At 47.9% G+C, this 18,665-nt stretch overlaps 1 protein-coding gene across 4 annotated transcripts in view; it reads right to left on the reverse strand.

Moving 5' to 3' along the window:
• wnt11 (wingless-type MMTV integration site family, member 11) overlaps positions 1-18,665 on the reverse strand; it is a 40,715-nt gene that overhangs the window by 12,437 nt on the left and 9,613 nt on the right. For 3 of the 4 annotated variants that reach the window (XR_010963213.1, XR_010963212.1, XM_067985646.1), the window contains exons 2-5: positions 11,730-11,926; positions 6,369-6,604; positions 2,429-2,706; positions 799-1,091 (exon numbers count right to left, since the gene is read on the reverse strand). Coding sequence is in view for 2 of the 4 variants with exons in the window: in XM_067985646.1 (XP_067841747.1) it covers positions 799-1,091; positions 2,429-2,706; positions 6,369-6,604; positions 11,730-11,812 (890 nt within the window). In the remaining 2 variants the exon portion in view is untranslated. Of the gene's footprint in view, positions 1-758; positions 1,092-2,428; positions 2,707-6,368; positions 6,605-11,729; positions 11,927-18,665 lie in introns of all 4 variants that reach the window. The other variant, XM_067985647.1, reaches the window with a different exon arrangement.

An 18,665-nucleotide genomic window follows, 5' to 3' on the forward strand; every position in this document is an offset into this window, starting at 1 on the left:
TGAGATGAGCTGGAAAGTGACTCCCATTGGCAAGTCCATGTGAGCTTGCACGAGGGCAGGATCAGGCTCAGCTGTGATGCTCCCCCTGGTCAAATAGGATGTTGACACTCACTATATAGATTCACACACGAATAATGGCCGGGACTTACCAGTGGAACTATACCCAACGTGAGTCATTACCTTCAGGATAGAAGTGACAATCTTTGAGAGAATCATAGAATCTTACAGCATAGATGGAGGCTATTCGGCCCATCGTGCCTTTGCAGGCTCTTTGAAAGAGCTATCCAATTAGATTCACTTGCCCCACCCCCTCCACTTTTCCCAATCCCCTGCAAATTTTTCCTTTTCAAACATATACCCAATTCCCTTTTTGAAAGCCATGACCGAATCTGCTTCCACCACCCTTTCAGGCAGCGCATTCCAGATCATGACTCGTTGCATAAAATAAGTTTCTCCTCATCTCCCCTCTGGTTCTTTTGCCAATTACCGTAAATCTGCGTCCTCTGGTTACCGACCCTCCTGCCAATGGAAACAGTTTCTCCCTATTTAATCACATCAAAACCCTTCATGGTTTTAAACGACTCAATTAAATCTCATCTTAACCTTCTCTGCTCCAAGGAGAACAACTCCAGCTTCTCCAGTCTCTCCACGTAACTCAAGCCCCTCATCCCTGGCACCATCCTGGTAAATTTTCCATTGGGGTCGGTCGGTCGGACTGCGTTCTAATCAAGCGCCCATCCCACAATCAACGCCCCTACCTTGTATCGAGCGACTGCAATCCTCCTCCAACCTTCTCACCTCTCTTGAGTCCCGTAGGAGCCCATCTTTTCGTTCTTCGTGCAAAAGTCCGGAGAGCTCTGCAGGTACACCAGCTCGTTCTCGCGGATGGGCCTGACGTCGATGTCTTTCGGCACCAACTGCTTCCGCGTGCCCAAGGGCCGGTGGACCACCCTGGTGGCCGACAGATACTTCAGCTTGAGGTCCTGGGCGATGCCGCCAAGTCCTTGCAATCCCTTCCAGCAGGTCTTCACCGAGCAGGAGCCGGAGACCCCGTGACACTTGCACTTTATTTCCAGCGAAGCCTTCAGAGCCTGCAAGATGCAGAGCGGCGTCAAATAACTGCCTGCCGCGTCCAGTTTTGGGGTGGCACGCTCGCGCCTCTGAGTCAGAAAGGGCGTGGGTTCAAGTCCCGATCCAGAGACTTGAGCCCATGACGCAGGCTGACATTCGCAGGGAGCGCTGCACGGTCGGAGGTGCCGTCTTTTCGGATGAGACATTAAACCGCGGCCCCTCTTGGGTGGGCGTGAAAGTCCCCACTGCACTACATCGAAGAAGAGCCGGGGAGTTCGTCCCTGTGCCCTGGCCTATATTTATCCCCCAGCCAACGCCATTGTTATCTGGTCATTTATCTCATTGCTGCTTGTGGGATCTTGCTGTGCTCAAATTGGCTGCCGCATTTCCTACATTGCAACAGTGACCACACTTCAAAAAAGTACCCCATTGGCTGTAAAGCGCTTTGTGATGTCCTGAGGTTGTGAAAGTCACTATATAAATGCAAGTTCTTTATAAATTCTGCCGAAAATGGATTTCCCCTAGTTGCTTGTCTGATGTATACACTGGTCAGTGCAGCACTCAGTTATACATACTGGGAAGATCCAAGGTTAAATCTTGAGTTTGATGATTTTAGCAGGGCAGGGCTGAGAAAACCACAGTTGGACACACTAGCCATTTTTATGTTAGTTGCCCATAAAGCACCAGGTGCAGTAATGTAGTGGTTGTGTTACTGGACTAGTGATCCAGGGAACGCAAATTCACAATCCCACCATGGCAGGTTGAGAATTTGAAATCTGTGAAGAAAAAAAAGTGACCATGAAGCTGTCGGATTGTCGTAAAAACCCAACGGGTTCACTAATATCCTTTAGGGGAAGGAAACCTGCCGTCCTTACCCTGGTCTGACCTCTATGTGACTCCAGTCCCGTCCCACACCAATGTGGTTGACTCTTAAGTGCCCTCAGTCAGGGCAACTAGGGATGGGCAATAAATGCCGGCCTTGCCAACGACGCCCACATCCCCGAGAATGAAAAAAGAAGCCGGAGCTCTTAAAACCACTTTTCATAGGTCGGCCATGGATTTGTAAGGGCTGATTTTCATCTCCTTACTGCCTGGATTTTCAGCACGAATGGGGTGACAGCGGGATGAAAATTGCAGGGAGAGAAACTTACCGTCACGGTCCCCGCCTGGCGCAACTTTCAGGCAGGCTCCAATTTAGGTGGCTGGGGCTCCTGCCTGGAACTGGTGGGTTGCGGGGGGGGGGGGCCTAATTAATCTATTCAAACGAGCAACTAATAAATGTAGCCTTGCTAGTGACGCCCACATCCCGAGAACGAATAAATGGAATAATTCCAGGACCAACACCCCTCGTGTTTACCTGTCGTCCAACCTCACTGTTGTGCAGATTCATCAGCTTGTTCGCCTGCGATCTGGACCTTTTCATTTTCATCGGCGCATCCGAGAATTTGGATCCCAGCAGGATTCCGTAATTCAAGTTGTCGTTGCAGCCGCCCCAGCGGAATCCGGGTCCGGGGGCCTCGGAGGCCATGGGACCACAGGAGCAACTGGGGAGGTCACCCGAAGTGCAGGCCCTGGCTATCGTGTGGCTGATGGCGGCAGCAGACAGAGCGTAGACAAACGCAGACTCTCTGGTACCTATAGAGTGAGAAGTAAAGAGTCGATGAACTCACCCGTTATACAGCGTCGAGTTTTAAAACTGCTGATCGGAGGACGGCGGGGGGCCGGGGGGTGGGCAGCAGGGAGCTGACACGGAAAATCCACGCCATCAAGATGGCGAGTGGGCAGTGAAACCTCAACCATCGAATATTGGGATGTGTGCGCGGATGCAGGAACGGTTGGATGGGTGGGTGAATGGTTGGAGGGAGGGAGGGGTGGAGAGAGGGAGGGAGGGGTGGAGGGAGGGAGTGAGGGAGGGGCGGAGGAAGGGAGGGAGGAGTGGAGAGGGAGCGAGGGAGGGGAGGGGGTGGAGGGAGGAAGGGAGGGGTGGAGGGAGGGAAGGGCGGAGGGAGGGACGGATGGATGAATGGAACTATGAATATTACTTCAAAATAAACCAGGAAAATGCAATCAAAGGACATAAATTTAAATTAGTGAGAATTATTTTTATAACGAATAAAACTTTACTCAAAGAGCATTTTGCCCATCCCTAGTTGCACTGAGAGGGGTTTGATACAACTGAGTATCAGGCTAGGCCACTTCAGAATCAACCTGCTAAATGTGGGGTTGGAGTCACATATAGGCCAGACTGGGTAAGGACGGCAGGTTTCCTTCCCTGAAGGCCATTAGTGAACCAGATGGGTTTTTATGACAATCTGACAGCTTCATGGTCACTTTTACTGTTACCACCTTTTTATACTGAATTTAATTTCTCAAACTACCATGGTAGGGATTTTAACTCATGTTTCTTTACTAGATAATTAGTCCAAGCCTTTGGATTACTAGTCCAGTAACATAACCACTACACCAGCACACGCCTACCATTTGTCTCCATAACCATGGAGACGGCACCTCAGTAGTAATTTATTCGTTATGAAGCACTTTGTGCTGTCCCGAAAAGAGGAAAAGATTCTTTAAAAGTCCCGTTCACCCATCAACCCTGTGCTCGCTGACCTACATTGGCTCCAGGTCAAGTCTCGATTTTAAAATTCTCATCCTTGTGTTCAAATCCCTCCATGGCCTCGCCCCTCCCTATTTCTGTAACCTCCTCCAGCCCTACAACCCTCTGAGATCTCTGCGCTCCTCCAATTCTGGCCTCTTGCGCGTCCCCGATTTTCATCGCTCCACCATTGATGGCTGTGCCTTCAGTTACCTACACCCTAAGCTCCGGAATTCTCTCCCTAAATCTCTCCACCTCCCTCTCCTCCTTTAAGACGCTCCTTAAAATCTATCTCTTTGACCAAGCTTTTGGTCACCTGTCCTAATATCTCCTTATGTGGCTCAGTGTCAATTTTTGTCTGATTCCACTCCTGTGAAATTCCTTGGGACGTTTTACTATGTTAAGGCACTATGTAAATGCAAGTTGTTGTTGTTATACAAGAGTTATGTTATGGAAAAGGACAAGGAGCAATCTAGAGTAAAAATACTTAATTGGAGGAGGGCCAATTTTAGTGCGTTGAGAACGGATTTAGCCCGGATAAATTGGAATCAAAGATTGGCAGGCAAAATTGTAATCGAACAATGGGCGGCCTTTAAAGAGGAGATGGTTCGGGTACAGTCTAGGTACATTCCCACAAGGGGGAAAGGTAGGGCAACTAAAGCCAGTGCTCCCTGGATGACGAAAGAGATAAAGAGTAAGATGAAGCAGAAAAAATGGGCGTATGACAAATGTCAGGTTGACAATACAAGTGAGAACCAGGCTGAACATAGAAAGTACAGAGGAGAAGTGAAAAGGAAATAAGAGGGGCAAAGAGAGAGTATGAGAATAGACTGGAGGCCAACATACAAAGTCTTCTATAGGCATATAAATAGTAAACGGGTAGTAAGAGGAGAGGTGGGGCTGATTAGGGACCAAAAGGGAGATCTACACATGGAGGCAGAGGGCACGGCCGAGGTTCTAAATGAATACTTTGCATCTGTCTTTACCAAGGAAGAAGATGCTGCCAAAGTTACAATAAAAGAGGAGGTAGTTGAGATACTGGATGGGCTAAAAATTGATAAAGAGGAGGTACTAGAAAGGCTGGCTGTACTTAAAGTAGATAAGTCACCCGGTCCAGATGGGATGCTTCCTAGGTTGCTGAGGGAAGTAAGGATGCTGGCCATAATCTGCCAATCCTCCGTAGATACTGGGGTGGTGCCAGAGGACTGGAGAATTGCAAATATTATACTCTTGTTCAAAAAAGGGTGTAAGGATAAACCCAGCAACTACAGGCCAATCAGTTTAACCTCAGTGGTGGGGAAGCTTTTAGAAACGATAATCCGGGACAAAATTAATAGTCACTTGGACAAGTGTGGATTAATAAAGGAAAGCCAACACGGATTTGTTAAAAACAAATCATGTTTAACTAACTTGATAGAGTTTTTTGATGAGGTAACAGAGAGGGTAGATGAGGGCAATGCGGTTGATGTTATCTATATCGACTTTCAAAAGGCATTTGATAAAGTGCCACATAATAGGCTTGTCACCAAAATTGAAGCCCATGCAATAAAAGGGGGCAGCGGCAGCATGGATATGAAATTGGCCAACTGACAGGAAACAGAGAGTAGTGATGAACGGTTGTTTTTCGGACTGGAGGAAGGTATACAGCGGTGTTCCCCAGGGGTTGATACTAGGACCATTGCTTTTCTTGATGTATATTAATGACTTGGACTTAGGTGCACAATTTCAAAATTTGCAGACGACACAAAACTTGGAAGTGTAGTAAACAGTGAGGAGGATAGTGATAGACTTCAAGAGGACATAGACAGGCTGGTGGAATGGGTGGACATGTAACAGATGAAACTTAATGCAGAGAAATGCGAAGTGATATATTTTGGCAGGAAGAACGAGGAGAGGCAATATAAACGAAATGGTACAATTCTAAAGGGGGTGCAGGAACAGAGAGACCTGGGGGTACATGTGCACAAATCTTTGAAGGTGGCAGGACAGGTTGAGAAAGCGTTTAATAAAACATACAGGATCCTGAGCTTTATAATAGAGGCATAGAGTACAACAGCAAGGAAGTTATGTTGAACCTTTATAAATTACTGGTTCGGCCACAACTGGTGTATTGTGTCCAATTCTGGGCACCGCACTTTAGGAAAGATGTGACGGCCTTAGAGAGGGTGCAGAAAAGATTTACTAGAATAGTTCCAGGAATGAGGGACTTCAGTTACGTGGGCAGACTGGAGAAGCTGGGGTTGTTCTCCTTAGAGCAGAGAGGAGGTTAAGAGGAGATTTGATAGAAGTGTTCAAAATCATGAAGGGTTTGGATAAAGTAAATAAGGAGAAACTGTTCTCAATGGCGGAAGAGCCGAGAACCAGAGGACACAGGTTTAAGGTGATTGGCAAATGAACCAAAGGCGACATGAGGGAAAACTTTTTTACGCAGCGAGTGCTTTGATCTGGAATGTACTGCCTGAGGGGGTGGTGGAGGCAGATTCAATCGTGGCTTTCAAAAAGGAACTGGATAAATACTTGAAGAGAAAAAATATGTTGGGCTATGGGGAAAGAGTGGGGGAATGGGACTAATTGGATTGCTCTTACAAAGAGCTGGCACGGGCTTGATGGGCCAAATGGCCTCCTTCTGTGCTGTAACCATTCTATGATTCTATGAAATGCAAGTACTTTCTTCACTTAATATATCAGCTATAACAATTACCTCTCTCCAGGTCTGGTGGAAAGTTGGGGGCCATCTCGATGGAGGAGCAGTTCCACCTCATGTCGGAGAAGGTTTTCCGGCAGGTTTTCTTGACCTCTCGGGCTGCCTGAGTGATGCTCTGCATGAGGTCCAGGTTACTCCTGCAGAGCTGCTGCTGTGCTGAGACCAGGCCCTCCAAGTGCTTGCAGTTCTGGGTCTGATTGAAGGGGATTGAGGAGCCAGTCCTGGCCAGGGCACTAGGTGGAAAACAATACAAGGAGCAGCCACTTTAGCACTTGGTCCCTTAGAAGATGCGTTTCCGCGTTCATGTGTAATAGAGTCAATCATTCCAAAACAGCAAGTACATAACACCCTTAATGCAGCAAAAGATTCCAAGGTATTCCAAAAGGGAACTGGATAAGTACTTGAAAGGAAAAAAATTTGCAGGGGATAGGGCAGGGGAGTGGGACTAACTGGATTGCTCTTGCATAGAGCCAGCCCGGACTCGGTGGGCCGAATGGCCTCCTTCCGTGCTGTAGCCTTTCTATAATTGTATGATTCTGTGATTTCATACAGGGGACATGGGGGAAAATAGACACAACAGGATTTAACGGTAGAGTTAGGGAAGATGACTGAAGATCTTGTTTGAAAAGTTAGGCTTCGAGCAAACTCCTGAAGGTGGGGTGAGATGTAACAAGGTGGAGGGGTTAAGGAAGCAAATGTCTTTTGGATGAGACATTAAACCGAGGCCCCGTCTGGCTGATCAGTTGGACGTAAATGCACTATTCGAAGAAGGGCATGGGAGTTCTCTCAGTGCCTTGGCTAACATTCCTCCCTCAAACAACACCATCAAAGACAGTGGTAATTCGCTCATTCCTTTGCTGTTTGTAGGACCTTGCTGTGCACAAATTGGTTGCCATGCTTGCCTACATAACAGCAGCGATTGCAATTCAAAAGTAATTAATTGGTGCGTTGGGACAGTCTGAGGATATGAAAGGCGCTACATAAATGCAAGCTCTTTCTTTTCTTTCTAGAGCGTTGGGGCACGATGACTGAAAGTTCTGTCAGTGACGATGGTGGGGGAGGGGGAGGAAGCACTGATTCAGAAAAGCAGAGGGTTTAACCTTGGACATAGAGCTGGAGGAGGTTTCAGAGGTCGGGTGATGGAGACTGTGGTGGATGAGGATTTTCAAATCAATGTATTGGAGGGTGCAGTACAGTATCTATTCGAGGCGTCAGTCATGGCTCAGCGGGCAGCACTCTCGTCTCTGAGTCAGAAGGCTGTGGGTTCAAGTCCCACTCCAGAGATTTGAGCCCATAATCCAGGCTGACTCTCCCAGTGCAGTACTGAGGGAGCGCTGCACTGTCAGAGCTGCCGCCTTTCAGATGAGACGTTAAACCGAGGCTCCGTCTGCCCTCTCGGGTGGATGTATGATCCCATGGCACTATTTCAAAGAACATCACTTAAAAAAAAAACAGATTATCTGATCATTATCACATTGCTGTTTGTGGGATCTTGCTGTGCGCAAATTGCCGTGTTTCCTACATTACAACAGTGACCACGCTTCAAAAGTACTTAATTGGCTGTAAAGTGCTTTGGGATGACATGAAAGGCATTATATAAATGCGAGGTCTTTCTTTCTCCTGGCCTTATGTCTTTTCATGTGAACTCTGGTCTCACAGGCTTGTCGAGTGTCACTCACTAGCACTGACAGTCATTCTCTTCGCTCTGAAAACATGACTTATTTTGATCTCCATCAGTCTTCAAAACAAACTGAACTCCGTGCGTTTGTAAGCAGTGTCACTCCCGTCGCTCGTTACGCCACAGATCTCCCTAACGTGGACAGCCCCGTGTCAGTACTGGGCACAATACATCAAGCATGAGCTCTGCAATGCTTTCCACAAGCTGCTCCGTGCTGGCTGTGTTTCGATTTGATTCTGGTAGATCAGTGTCTTTGTACCGACTTCCAGCAGTCGTAGAACTAGAATAATAAAACTTTACAGCACAGGGAGTGGCCATTCAGCCCGTCATTGCTGTGCCAGCTCTCAGAAAGCTATCCCCTTACCAGTGGGTAGCACTCTCGCCTCTGAGTCAAAAGGTTGTGGCCTCAAGTCCCACTCCAGAAACTTGAGCACACTGTGTGGGAACACTGTAGGAAACACAGCAGCCAATTTGCACACGGCAAGGTCCCACAAACAACACTGTGATAATGATCAGATCATTTGTTTTTTTTTATGTGATGCTGGTTGAGGGATAAACATTGGCCCCGGACACCGGGGAGAACTCCCCTGCTCTTTTTCAAAATAGTGCCATGGGGTCTTTTACATCCACCTGAGAGGGCGGATAGGGCCTCAGTTTAAAGTCTCATCTGAAAGACAGCAGCTTCCAACCATGCAGCACTCCCTCAGTACTGGCACTGGGAGTCTCAACGTGGATTATGCACTCAAGTCTCTGGAGTGGAACTTGAATCCTCAATCTTCTGACTCGGGGCAAGACAGCTACCCACTGAACCACGGCTGGCACCTTAATTTAAGCAGATGGAAAATTGGGAAGGGCTCTACGGTGTCGGGATTCTCTCCACCCGATTCTCGCCTCGCTATGCAACGACTCAATGCCCCCAGGAGCAAGAGAAATATTCTTCAACATCTCCGTATCCTAGCTTTCCAACCCTCCCTGTCGCTACAGGGAGTTGGCCACATTCTGTCCACGCATGCAGCCCTGTTTCGGCGGTGGGGGTGGTGGTGGGGGGGGGGGTTTTTGCAAAAATTCTACCAAATGATTTATGCGACAGATGTCTGACTATGTTGGGAACTTGGAAAAATAAAACTGCCTGTCGGAGATTGTGGAAAACATTCGCTGCTGGCTTTGAGGGAACGTAAACAGCTCCCCAGGACATTTCAATCAGACGTTATATCATATCAATCTGTCAAAGTACGGGTGGACTGTTTTTTTTAAAAAAATTCGTTCCACCCCACTTCACTCTGCTCCTCCAGTACCTTAGTCCCTGTGAGCGTTCATCACGTGTGGGGGTGGTACACCGGTGGGGGGGGGGGGGGGTGGTATAAAATTTAGCGACAGCGGGGGCGAGGGGAGGATGGTTGGGGATTGCCCTCCCGTTGTACAACCCGCCTGCTTTTCCTTTCCGCTGACGGTGTGAGCCGTGGCTCAGTTGGCAGCACCCTCGCCTTCTGGAGTCATGTCAGGTCATGGGTTCAGCTCCCACTCCGGAGACTTGAGCACATAATCAAGGCCGACACTTCCAGCGCAGCACTGAGGGAGTGCTGCACTGCTGGAGGTGCCGTCTTTTGGGTGAGACTTTAAACCTGCCCTCTCAGGTGGACGTAAAAGATCCCACGACTCTTAGCTAACCTGGCGCTAAAAAGAATTGGACAAGAGGAGTACCACACTGAGCAGTTCATCGATTTTTTAATTTGTTCATTCTCGGGCGTCGCTGGCAAGGCCGGCATTTATTGCCCATCCCTAGTTACCCTGGAGAAGATGGTGGTGTTGGGCCTTTTTCTTGAACCACTGGTTGATACAACTGAGTGGTTTGCTAGGCCACTTCAAGGGCAAGTTCAGAGTCAACCATGTTGGTGTTGGGACTGGAGTCACATATAGGCCCAGGCCGGGTAAGGACGGCAGGTTTCCTTCCCTAAAGGCCATCAATGAGACAGTTGGGTTTTTACGACAATCCGACAGCTTCATGGTCACTTTTACTGATGATGTGGAGATGCCGGTGATGGACTGGGGTGGACAAATGTCAGGAGTCTTACAACACCAGGTTATAGTCCAACAGCTTTATTTAAAATCACAAGCTTTCGGAGGCTTCCTCCTTCCTCCTTCCTCACCTGACGAAGGAGGAAGCCTCCGAAAGCTTGTGATTTTAAATAAAGCTGTTGGACTATAACCTGGTGTTGTAAGACTCCTTACACTTTTACTGAGACCAGCTTTTTATACCCAGATTTTTAAAAACTGAATTCAATTTCTCAAATGGCCCTGGTGGGATTTGAACTCACGTTCTCTGTGATTATTAGTCCAGTAACATAGCCACTGCATCACCGTACCCAACTGAACCAGCAAGAGGGAGCTCTAAATCAAATTTGTCTATGGATCTGCCTAACAAACTAAGACGCTCCAGCCCTGAAAATCTATGTCCGTTCCAGTGCATCCCCACCCTAACTAAGGTGGAAGTATGTCGTAAGAGCTGGAAAGTAGGCCTACGGTGGAAGTATGTCGTAAGAGCTGGAAAGTAGGCCTAAGTTTCTAAGGATGGCCTTGTGAGAGTGGAGCCTCCACCCGCCCTTTACAAGATGGCTGGCAGACGGGGACAGGGCCGGGGGTGAGATTTGGAGTTCCTGCACCCTGGGCCTTCTTTTGATCTGCCATACGGTTGTCATAGGTACATCAAGACAGACCAGGTGTAACGGCCCCCCCCCCCACGACCCCCGCCGACCAGCTGTGGGACCCAAAAGGCCTGGCACTGAATTTTTAAACCTGTAAAGCAGGCCCCTTTTGTAAAACAGTCCACGCGGGCACTTAACACGTTTCTATCTCGGGGTGGGGGGGTGGAAGGCGGTGATGTAGGAACTCCTCCATCGGACTTCATGGCCTCTTTGGCATGGGGCGGACTGATGGGCGGGGGGGGAGGAGATTCTCACGGAAAAACAGGGGGAAGGGGGTGCAGTTAATACATGCATTCACGGGGCACCCAATTTCCCGTATGGCCAGTTCCCCCCCCCACCCTGCTTTGGCGAGGAGTGAGGAGAGGGGGGGCGGTGCCCCAGATGTGCCCCATACCCGCTAAAGGCATTTCAATCGCGGGACCCTTCCCCTCTGACTCCGCTAACCTCGGCGGTGTCGGGGGCAGAGGTCAAGGTACCGGAGGATCGCCAGCAAAGCTCTATCTCAACACGGGGGTCACATCACCTATACAGGGTCTCACGTCCAGTTGCATCTGTTTGGGAAAAGGTTTATTCTTTGCTTGTTGGTGCAGTGGGATAGTGTTACTGGGGAGGGTTTGGGCAAAGACACATCGACAAAGTGTGGTTTTCATTTCACAGGTATCAGTTCACAGAAACATTATGAACACACACACAAAATATGGACACACACCATATGTACACATACCTTACTTACACACATACACACATCACACATACACACATCATGCACCACACATACATAGACACAGATTATATACACACATACATATACATACACACATCATACGTGCACATACGTCATGCACACACATACACACATCATACACACAAATACATATACATACCCACATCATACATACACACACATCCATGCACACATACTTGCACACACACGTGACACACATCATACACACACATGACACACGCAGGGATACTTACAGCCATCGAATGGAATGACAGACTCTTGAGTTGAACAGCAGGGCACAAACAGAAGCCAACACACAACAAACGGCCAGTCTCATTCTGCCGACAGCGTCAGAACCAACCAACAGGATGCAAATCGTCCCAGAACGTCTCCAAATCCGAACTGACTCCTTGTCAGCTCAGGGGAGAGACCCAGCAGCAAAGTGGTGAATCTGGAAAGTATAAAGTGGGAGGTCAGTCGTATGGTAAACGTGAATTACACGCTGCCGATACTGAAGAATCACATGCTATTTTAAAAAATAAATTCTTATTTGCTCCCCTGGAGCACTGACTCGAGCCGAGGTCCAGTTCCACAGGCCCCAGCTGCCCTGCTATACTTCACCCAAGTGACCATTCTTCATGTGTGAGGCAAAGTAGTGAGGGCAATTAGGGATGGGCAATAAATGCCGGCCTCGCCAGTGACGCCCACATCCCATGAACGAATAATTTTTAAAAAGTAGCCTCTTTCACTGCAGAATAGGTGTCAGCTGTGGCTTTCAATGGGTAGCTCTGTTGCCTCTGCATCAGAAGGTCATGGGTTTAAGACCCACTCCAGAGACATGAGCAGATAATCTAAGCTGACACTCCAGCGCAGTACTGAGGCAGCGCTGCACTGTCGGAGGTGCCGTCTTTTGGGTGAGATGTTAAATCAAGGCCCTGACTGCCATCTCAGGTGGACGTAAAAGATCCCACGGCCACTATTTCGAAGAAGAGCAGGGGGAGTTCTCCCTGGTGGCCTGGTCAATATTTATCCCTCAAACCAAAACCTCACCCTTTGTAAAAGAGCTTGGGATGTCATGAAAGGTGTTATTTGAATGCAGTTTCTTTCTTGTTTGTGAGTTCAGAATGTTAATTCTGCAATACCACACTGGAGTGTCAGCCTAGATTTTGTGCTCAAGTCTCTGGAGTGGGACTTGAACCCACAACCTTCTGCCTCAGAGATGAGCGTGCTACCCACTGAGTAATTTTAATTTATAATCTATAATTTTAACTATACAAGAATATTTTTTAATTCAGCAGAGGTAATTAATTGGTGTGCTTCCATACGACAAAAAGATTTTACATCACTGCAACGATGGGCCTGTCAGATTTTCACACTGCAACACTGAGAAAAGGCCATCAGTACAGTTCTAGAATTTGTCTCTATAGCTAGGGTTATGTCTGGAGAGGATATTTTGGGCTGTGTAATATTGGGTGAAGCACTGGTAGATACAGGTCTGTCATTGATGGTGGCAGTATCACACAGGAGGTATATCACACAGGAAGTACAACGTACAGGGGGTATATCACACAGGAGGTATATCACACAGGAAGTATATCACACAGGAAGTACAATGTACAGGAAGTATATCACACAAGAGGTATATCACACAGGAAGTATAACGTACAGGAGGTATATCGCACAGGAAGTACAACGTACAGGGTATATCACACAGGAGGTATATCACACAGGAAGTACAATGTACAGGAGGTATATCACACAGGAGGTATATCACACAGGAAGTATATCACACAGGAAGTACAATGTACAGGAAGTATATCACACAGGAGGTATATCACACAGGAAGTACAACGTACAGGGGGTATATCACACAAGAGGTATATCACACAGGAAGTATAACGTACAGGAGGTATATCGCACAGGAAGTACAACGTACAGGGGGTATATCACACAGGAGGTATATCACACAGGAAGTACAATGTACAGGAGATATATCACACAGGAAGTATAACGTACAGGGGGTATATCACACAGGAGGTATATCACACAGGAAGTACAACGTACAGGAGGTATATCGCACAGGAAGTACAAAGTACAGGAAGTATATCACACAGGAGGTATATCGCACAGGAGGTATATCGCACAGGAGGTATATCGCACAGGAGGTATATCGCACAGGAGGTATATCGCACAGGAGGTATATCGCACAGTGTCAATGTCTTTAATGGGATGGCACCAAAGCGATGAATATTGATAATATTGTGTATCTCTTCCGCCGTCATATCAAGTGTGGCCTGAATACTGAGTTAGGCAATAGTGCGCGATAACGGTAAGCAAAGCTAACCAGATCTTGGGACATATAACCAAAGGGATCCGATAATGAGTCTGTACCGAGGCACTGGTTATGGTCACACCTGCAATACTGTGCGCAGATCAGGTCACTCTACTCTAGCAGAGGGTATCCAGCTATTGGATTACTCTAGCAAAGGACCACCAACAACAACTTGTATTTATTTAGCGTCTTTAACATGGTACAACGTATCCAAGGCATTTCACAGAGAGTGTAATCAGACAAAAATTGACACTTAGCCACATGAGATAGTAGGGCAGGTTTGGTCACAGAGGTAGGTTTTCAGGAGCGCCTTATAGGAGGAGAGAGAGGTGGCGAGGCGGAGAGGTTCAGGGAGGGAATTCCAGAGCTTGGGGCCCAGGCGGCTGAAGGCACGGCTGCACAGACCCGATGGGCCATAAAGTCTTCTGTGCTGTAATCTTTGATGGGTCTTCTAGAGCAGTGATGTTCACTAGAAATTGCTGACTAGCCACAGGCACTAATTTTACACACAATACGGGTAAATGTACCTCATGTGTGTATATTTACTTAACAAACAGCTACCACCGTTCAGTAACCAAGGAAGTAAGACGCTTTCAACAATCGAATAAAACTCACGCACTCTGCTTTTCATCCTACCATTTTACCAACACACGCGCAAAAAGGTTAAAGTTCACCTGCACACGCCGTGTGAATATGAGCATTGAGGTCACATGCCCACCGACAGTGTCTATTACTCATTTTTTATTTACTAATCAGAAATCCAATTCGCCACATCTGGATTCCCAATTGGCCACATGTGGCGAGTGGCTAACGTATTGGACAGCTCTGATCTACAGAGACATTGATTACCCTGGCATTGTTTATTCAGCGGAGATGTTACTTCAAGTATTCAAGACTCTTAAGGGAATAGACAAAATAGACCCTGTTATTGTGTTCGAGATTATCACACACTCTCTTGACACAGGCTCAAGATTAGAAAAGGGAAGGTGCCCACTCCAGAGACTTGATCAGATAATCTAGGTTAACACTCTCAGTGCAGTACTGAGGGAGTGCTGCACTGTCGGAGGTGCCGTCTTTCAGATGAGGTGTCAAACCGAGGCCCCGAATGCACTCTCGGGTGGGTGTAAGAGATCCCGCGGCATTATTTCAAAGAAGAGCAGGGGAGCTCTTCCCGTTGTCCTCAGTACTGCACTGAAGTGTCAGCATAGATTTTGTGCTCAAGTCTCTGGAGTGGGCCTCGAACCCACAACCTTTGGGGAGAGTGCTACCCACTGAGCCACGGATGACACCGTAGTATTAAAGCATCTTTACCCGAGTGGGATCAAAGTCTGAACCCTCTGCAGACAGGTCCAATCCAGACAGCGTTGCAATGCCCACATTCAACAACAACAACAACTTCAGGTGACCAAAAGCTTCGTCAAAGAGGTGGGTTTATCTTAAAGGAGGAGAGAGAGGTAGAGAGAGGCGGAGAGGTCTAGGGAGGGAATTCCAGAGCTTAGAGGCTAGGTAGCTAAAGGCACGGCCGCCAATGGTGAAGCGATGGAAATTGGGGATGCGCAAGAGGCCAGAATTGGAGGAGCACAGAGATCTCGGAGGGTTGTGGGGCTGGGGGAGGTTACAGAGATAGGGAGGGGGCGAGGCCATGGAGGGATTTGAAAATGAGGATGTGAATTTTAAAATCGAGGCGTTGACAGACCAGGAGCCAATGTGGGTCAGCGAGCACAGGGGTGATGGGTAAACAGGACTTTTGGATGATCTCAAGTATACGGAGGGTGGAAGATGGGAGGCCAGCCAGGAAAACATCGGAACAGTCAAGTCTAGAGTTAACAAAGGTTTCAGCAGCTGGTGAGTTGAGGCAGATGCGGAGGCGGGCGATGTTATGGAGGTGAAAGTGGCTGTCTTGGTGATGGAGAGGATATGGGGTCAGAAGCTCAGTTCAGGGTTAAATAGGACTCCAAGGTCTGCTTCAGCCTCAGACAGTAGCCAGGAAGAGGGATGGAATCGATGGCTAAGGAATGGAGTTTGTAAATTCAGCACTAATTGGCAATCTTACTCAGTGAGGCCACAGGTGTGAAAAGGATTGTCACCATGGTCTAGTGATGGCTGTGTTGATGAGGTGTTTGACTAGACTAGCCCTGACCCAGGAGCACTTGTGAATAACACAACCACCACTGACAAGTCCATGAAGGTAAAGAAAAGGCCACTTGGACATGGTGAGAGCACAGCTGGTGCACTTGGAACCAGATTCTAGCGAGGCGTCACTGCCTTCAGGAAAGACGCGGACAGGAAAAAAGGAAAACTGGGAGAGAAGCAGTGCCGAGCTAAGGTCTGCAGGTCTCTGATAGGTCTTTGGATACATAGGAAGGAGTTAAATAAAGAGAGGCCAACCTGTTAAAATGGCCCCTCTAGCACCTCCTACTGGCTCCGACAGTGGTGTCTCTGTGATAGTCAGATGCATAGAGCCCAGTTTAGCAAAGCGTTTACACAAAAGGCCTCAAATTACTTAAGATTTTCACAACAATTAGGGTAAGTCAATGGCTTCATTTTTCAATGTCAACTTTCTCTCCCTTCAGGGGTTCATCCCTTGGTTCCACAGGTGCCCACCCAACCAGCCATTATTCCCATCAGAACTCACTGTCGGCAGGTTATTTGGCCGTGGCAGCCTCACAGCCAAACCCGATCCTATCCTCACCACTTATGAGCACTTCCAGCCTCATTGGGTTGATCCAGGGAACCCAGGCTGATTTTTCCTCTTCCAAGCCCAGGGGCACTGAAGCCATTTCTATCATGCCCACCGCAATCCCAGATCAGCGGCTAACTTGGCATGGCCCAGGGATTGAACCTGGAAGTCACTGGATCGCAATCAGGAACAGGAGCCCTGATTGATTTCCCTGCTCCCTCACCCCCCCCCCCCCCCCCCCCCGCCTACCCTCCAAGTCCACGGACGCTAGGGCTAATCACAGCAGTCCTCTCCCCTCTCCCGAGCAAGATAAGAGAAACACACTCAGAATGAACGAGGAACCCAGGACCCTCCCGGTCTAAACAGCTCAGTACCATCCCCATGAAGCCTCAGTAACGGTGCCGCTGATCGGCAGCCCATCCACCACGTTAAACATCCACTCCCTCCCCCACCGGGTGCGCACCATGTCTGCAGTGTGTACCATCTACGGGATGCACTGCAGCAAGTTGCCAAGGCTTCTTCGGCAGCACCTCCAAAACCTGCGACCTCCACCACCTAGAAGGAATAAGGGCAGCAGGCGCATAGGAACACCATCACCTCCAAGTTCCTCCTCCAAGTCACACACACTATCCAAACTCGGCCATCCCTTCATCGTCACTGGGTCAAAATCCTGGAACTCCCTACCTAACAGCACTGTGGGAGAACCTTCACCACACGGACTGCAGCGGTTCAAGAAGGCGGCTCACCACCACCTTCTCAAGGGGCAACTAGGGATGGGCAATAAATGCCGGCCTTGCCAGCGACGCCCACATCCCGAGAATGAATTAGAAAAAAAGTAACGTATCTAAGGCTCAACTGAGAGGTACAATGACTTTTAGCAATAACCAATTGTAATGTTGAAAACCTTTCTGTTTATAAGCTGGTAAACTGTCTTGCAAAGGCGGTTTCAGGGACAATAGTGGGTTTTATTTCCTCTGTGCTATTTTTAAACATACCAGTTCACACACTGGGAGAAGATCCTGTTTGCAGGTTCTTAACACAATCGTTAACACAATCGTTAAAATAAGTGAGTTAACGACCTGTTAAATTAGCATAGACAGGGATAAATGTGAACACATTAACCTCTGTGCTAAAAATAGCACCGAGCAAATTTGAAACACATCAATATTATCACTAGGCTTGTTTAGCAGATTGTCACCAATAGTCTTTCCATATATTTTAATACTGTGTGATGGCATTTGTGTCCAAATGCCTTGTTAGTACCTCATCCGATATCAACCTACCAAAGAAGAAAGACTTGCATTTATATAGCGCCTTTCATGACCTCAGGATGTCACAAAGCGCTTTACAGCCAATGAAGTACTTTTGAAGTGTAGTCACTGTTGTAATGTAGGAAACACGGCAACCAATTTGCGCACAGCAAGGTCCCACAAACAGCAATGTGAAAATGACCAGATAATCTATTTTGGTGATGTTGGTTGAGGGATAAACATTGGCCAGGACGCTGGGGAGAACTCCCCTGCTCTTCCAAAAGCAGTGTGGGATGTTTTACATCTACCTGATAGGGCAGGCAGATGTAACATCTCCTCCGAAAGACGGCACCTCCAACAGTGCAGCACTCCCTCAGTTCTGCACTGGGAGTGTCAGCCTGGATTTTGTGCTCAAGTCTCATGGAGTGGGGACTTGAACCTGTGACCTTCTGACTCAGTGACCTTCTACCCACTGAGCCAAGTCAGTGCCTTCAGGTGGGATGGGGAGAATATTGTTAAAATTAGATAATTTTTTTCACAGGGTTGTTGTAACCAAGCTGAAAACCGAAAGCAGAGCTAATCCACAATTGGGGTCCCACAGAGTCCGTGTAACAGGATATCTGATAAAATCACTTTGAATACACTCCAAATAAACTGGAACTGGGACGGAAAAACAGTCATGACACAAAAGAAATAGGATCTGAAGAGTGGATCCAATTACATAGAATTTATAGCATGGGAACAGGCCATTCGGCCCAACTGGTCTATGCTGGTGTTTATGCTCCACCCGAGCCTCCTCCCACCCTACTTCATTCACCCTATCAGCATACCCTTCTATTCCTTTCTCCCTCATGTGCTTATCTAGTTTCCCCTGAAATGCATCTATGCTATTTGCCTCAACTACTCCTTGTAGCGAGTTCCACATTCT

This window comes from Heptranchias perlo, chromosome 6, assembly GCF_035084215.1.
Source record: "Heptranchias perlo isolate sHepPer1 chromosome 6, sHepPer1.hap1, whole genome shotgun sequence".
In the NCBI taxonomy this organism is placed as follows: domain Eukaryota; kingdom Metazoa; phylum Chordata; class Chondrichthyes; order Hexanchiformes; family Hexanchidae; genus Heptranchias; species Heptranchias perlo.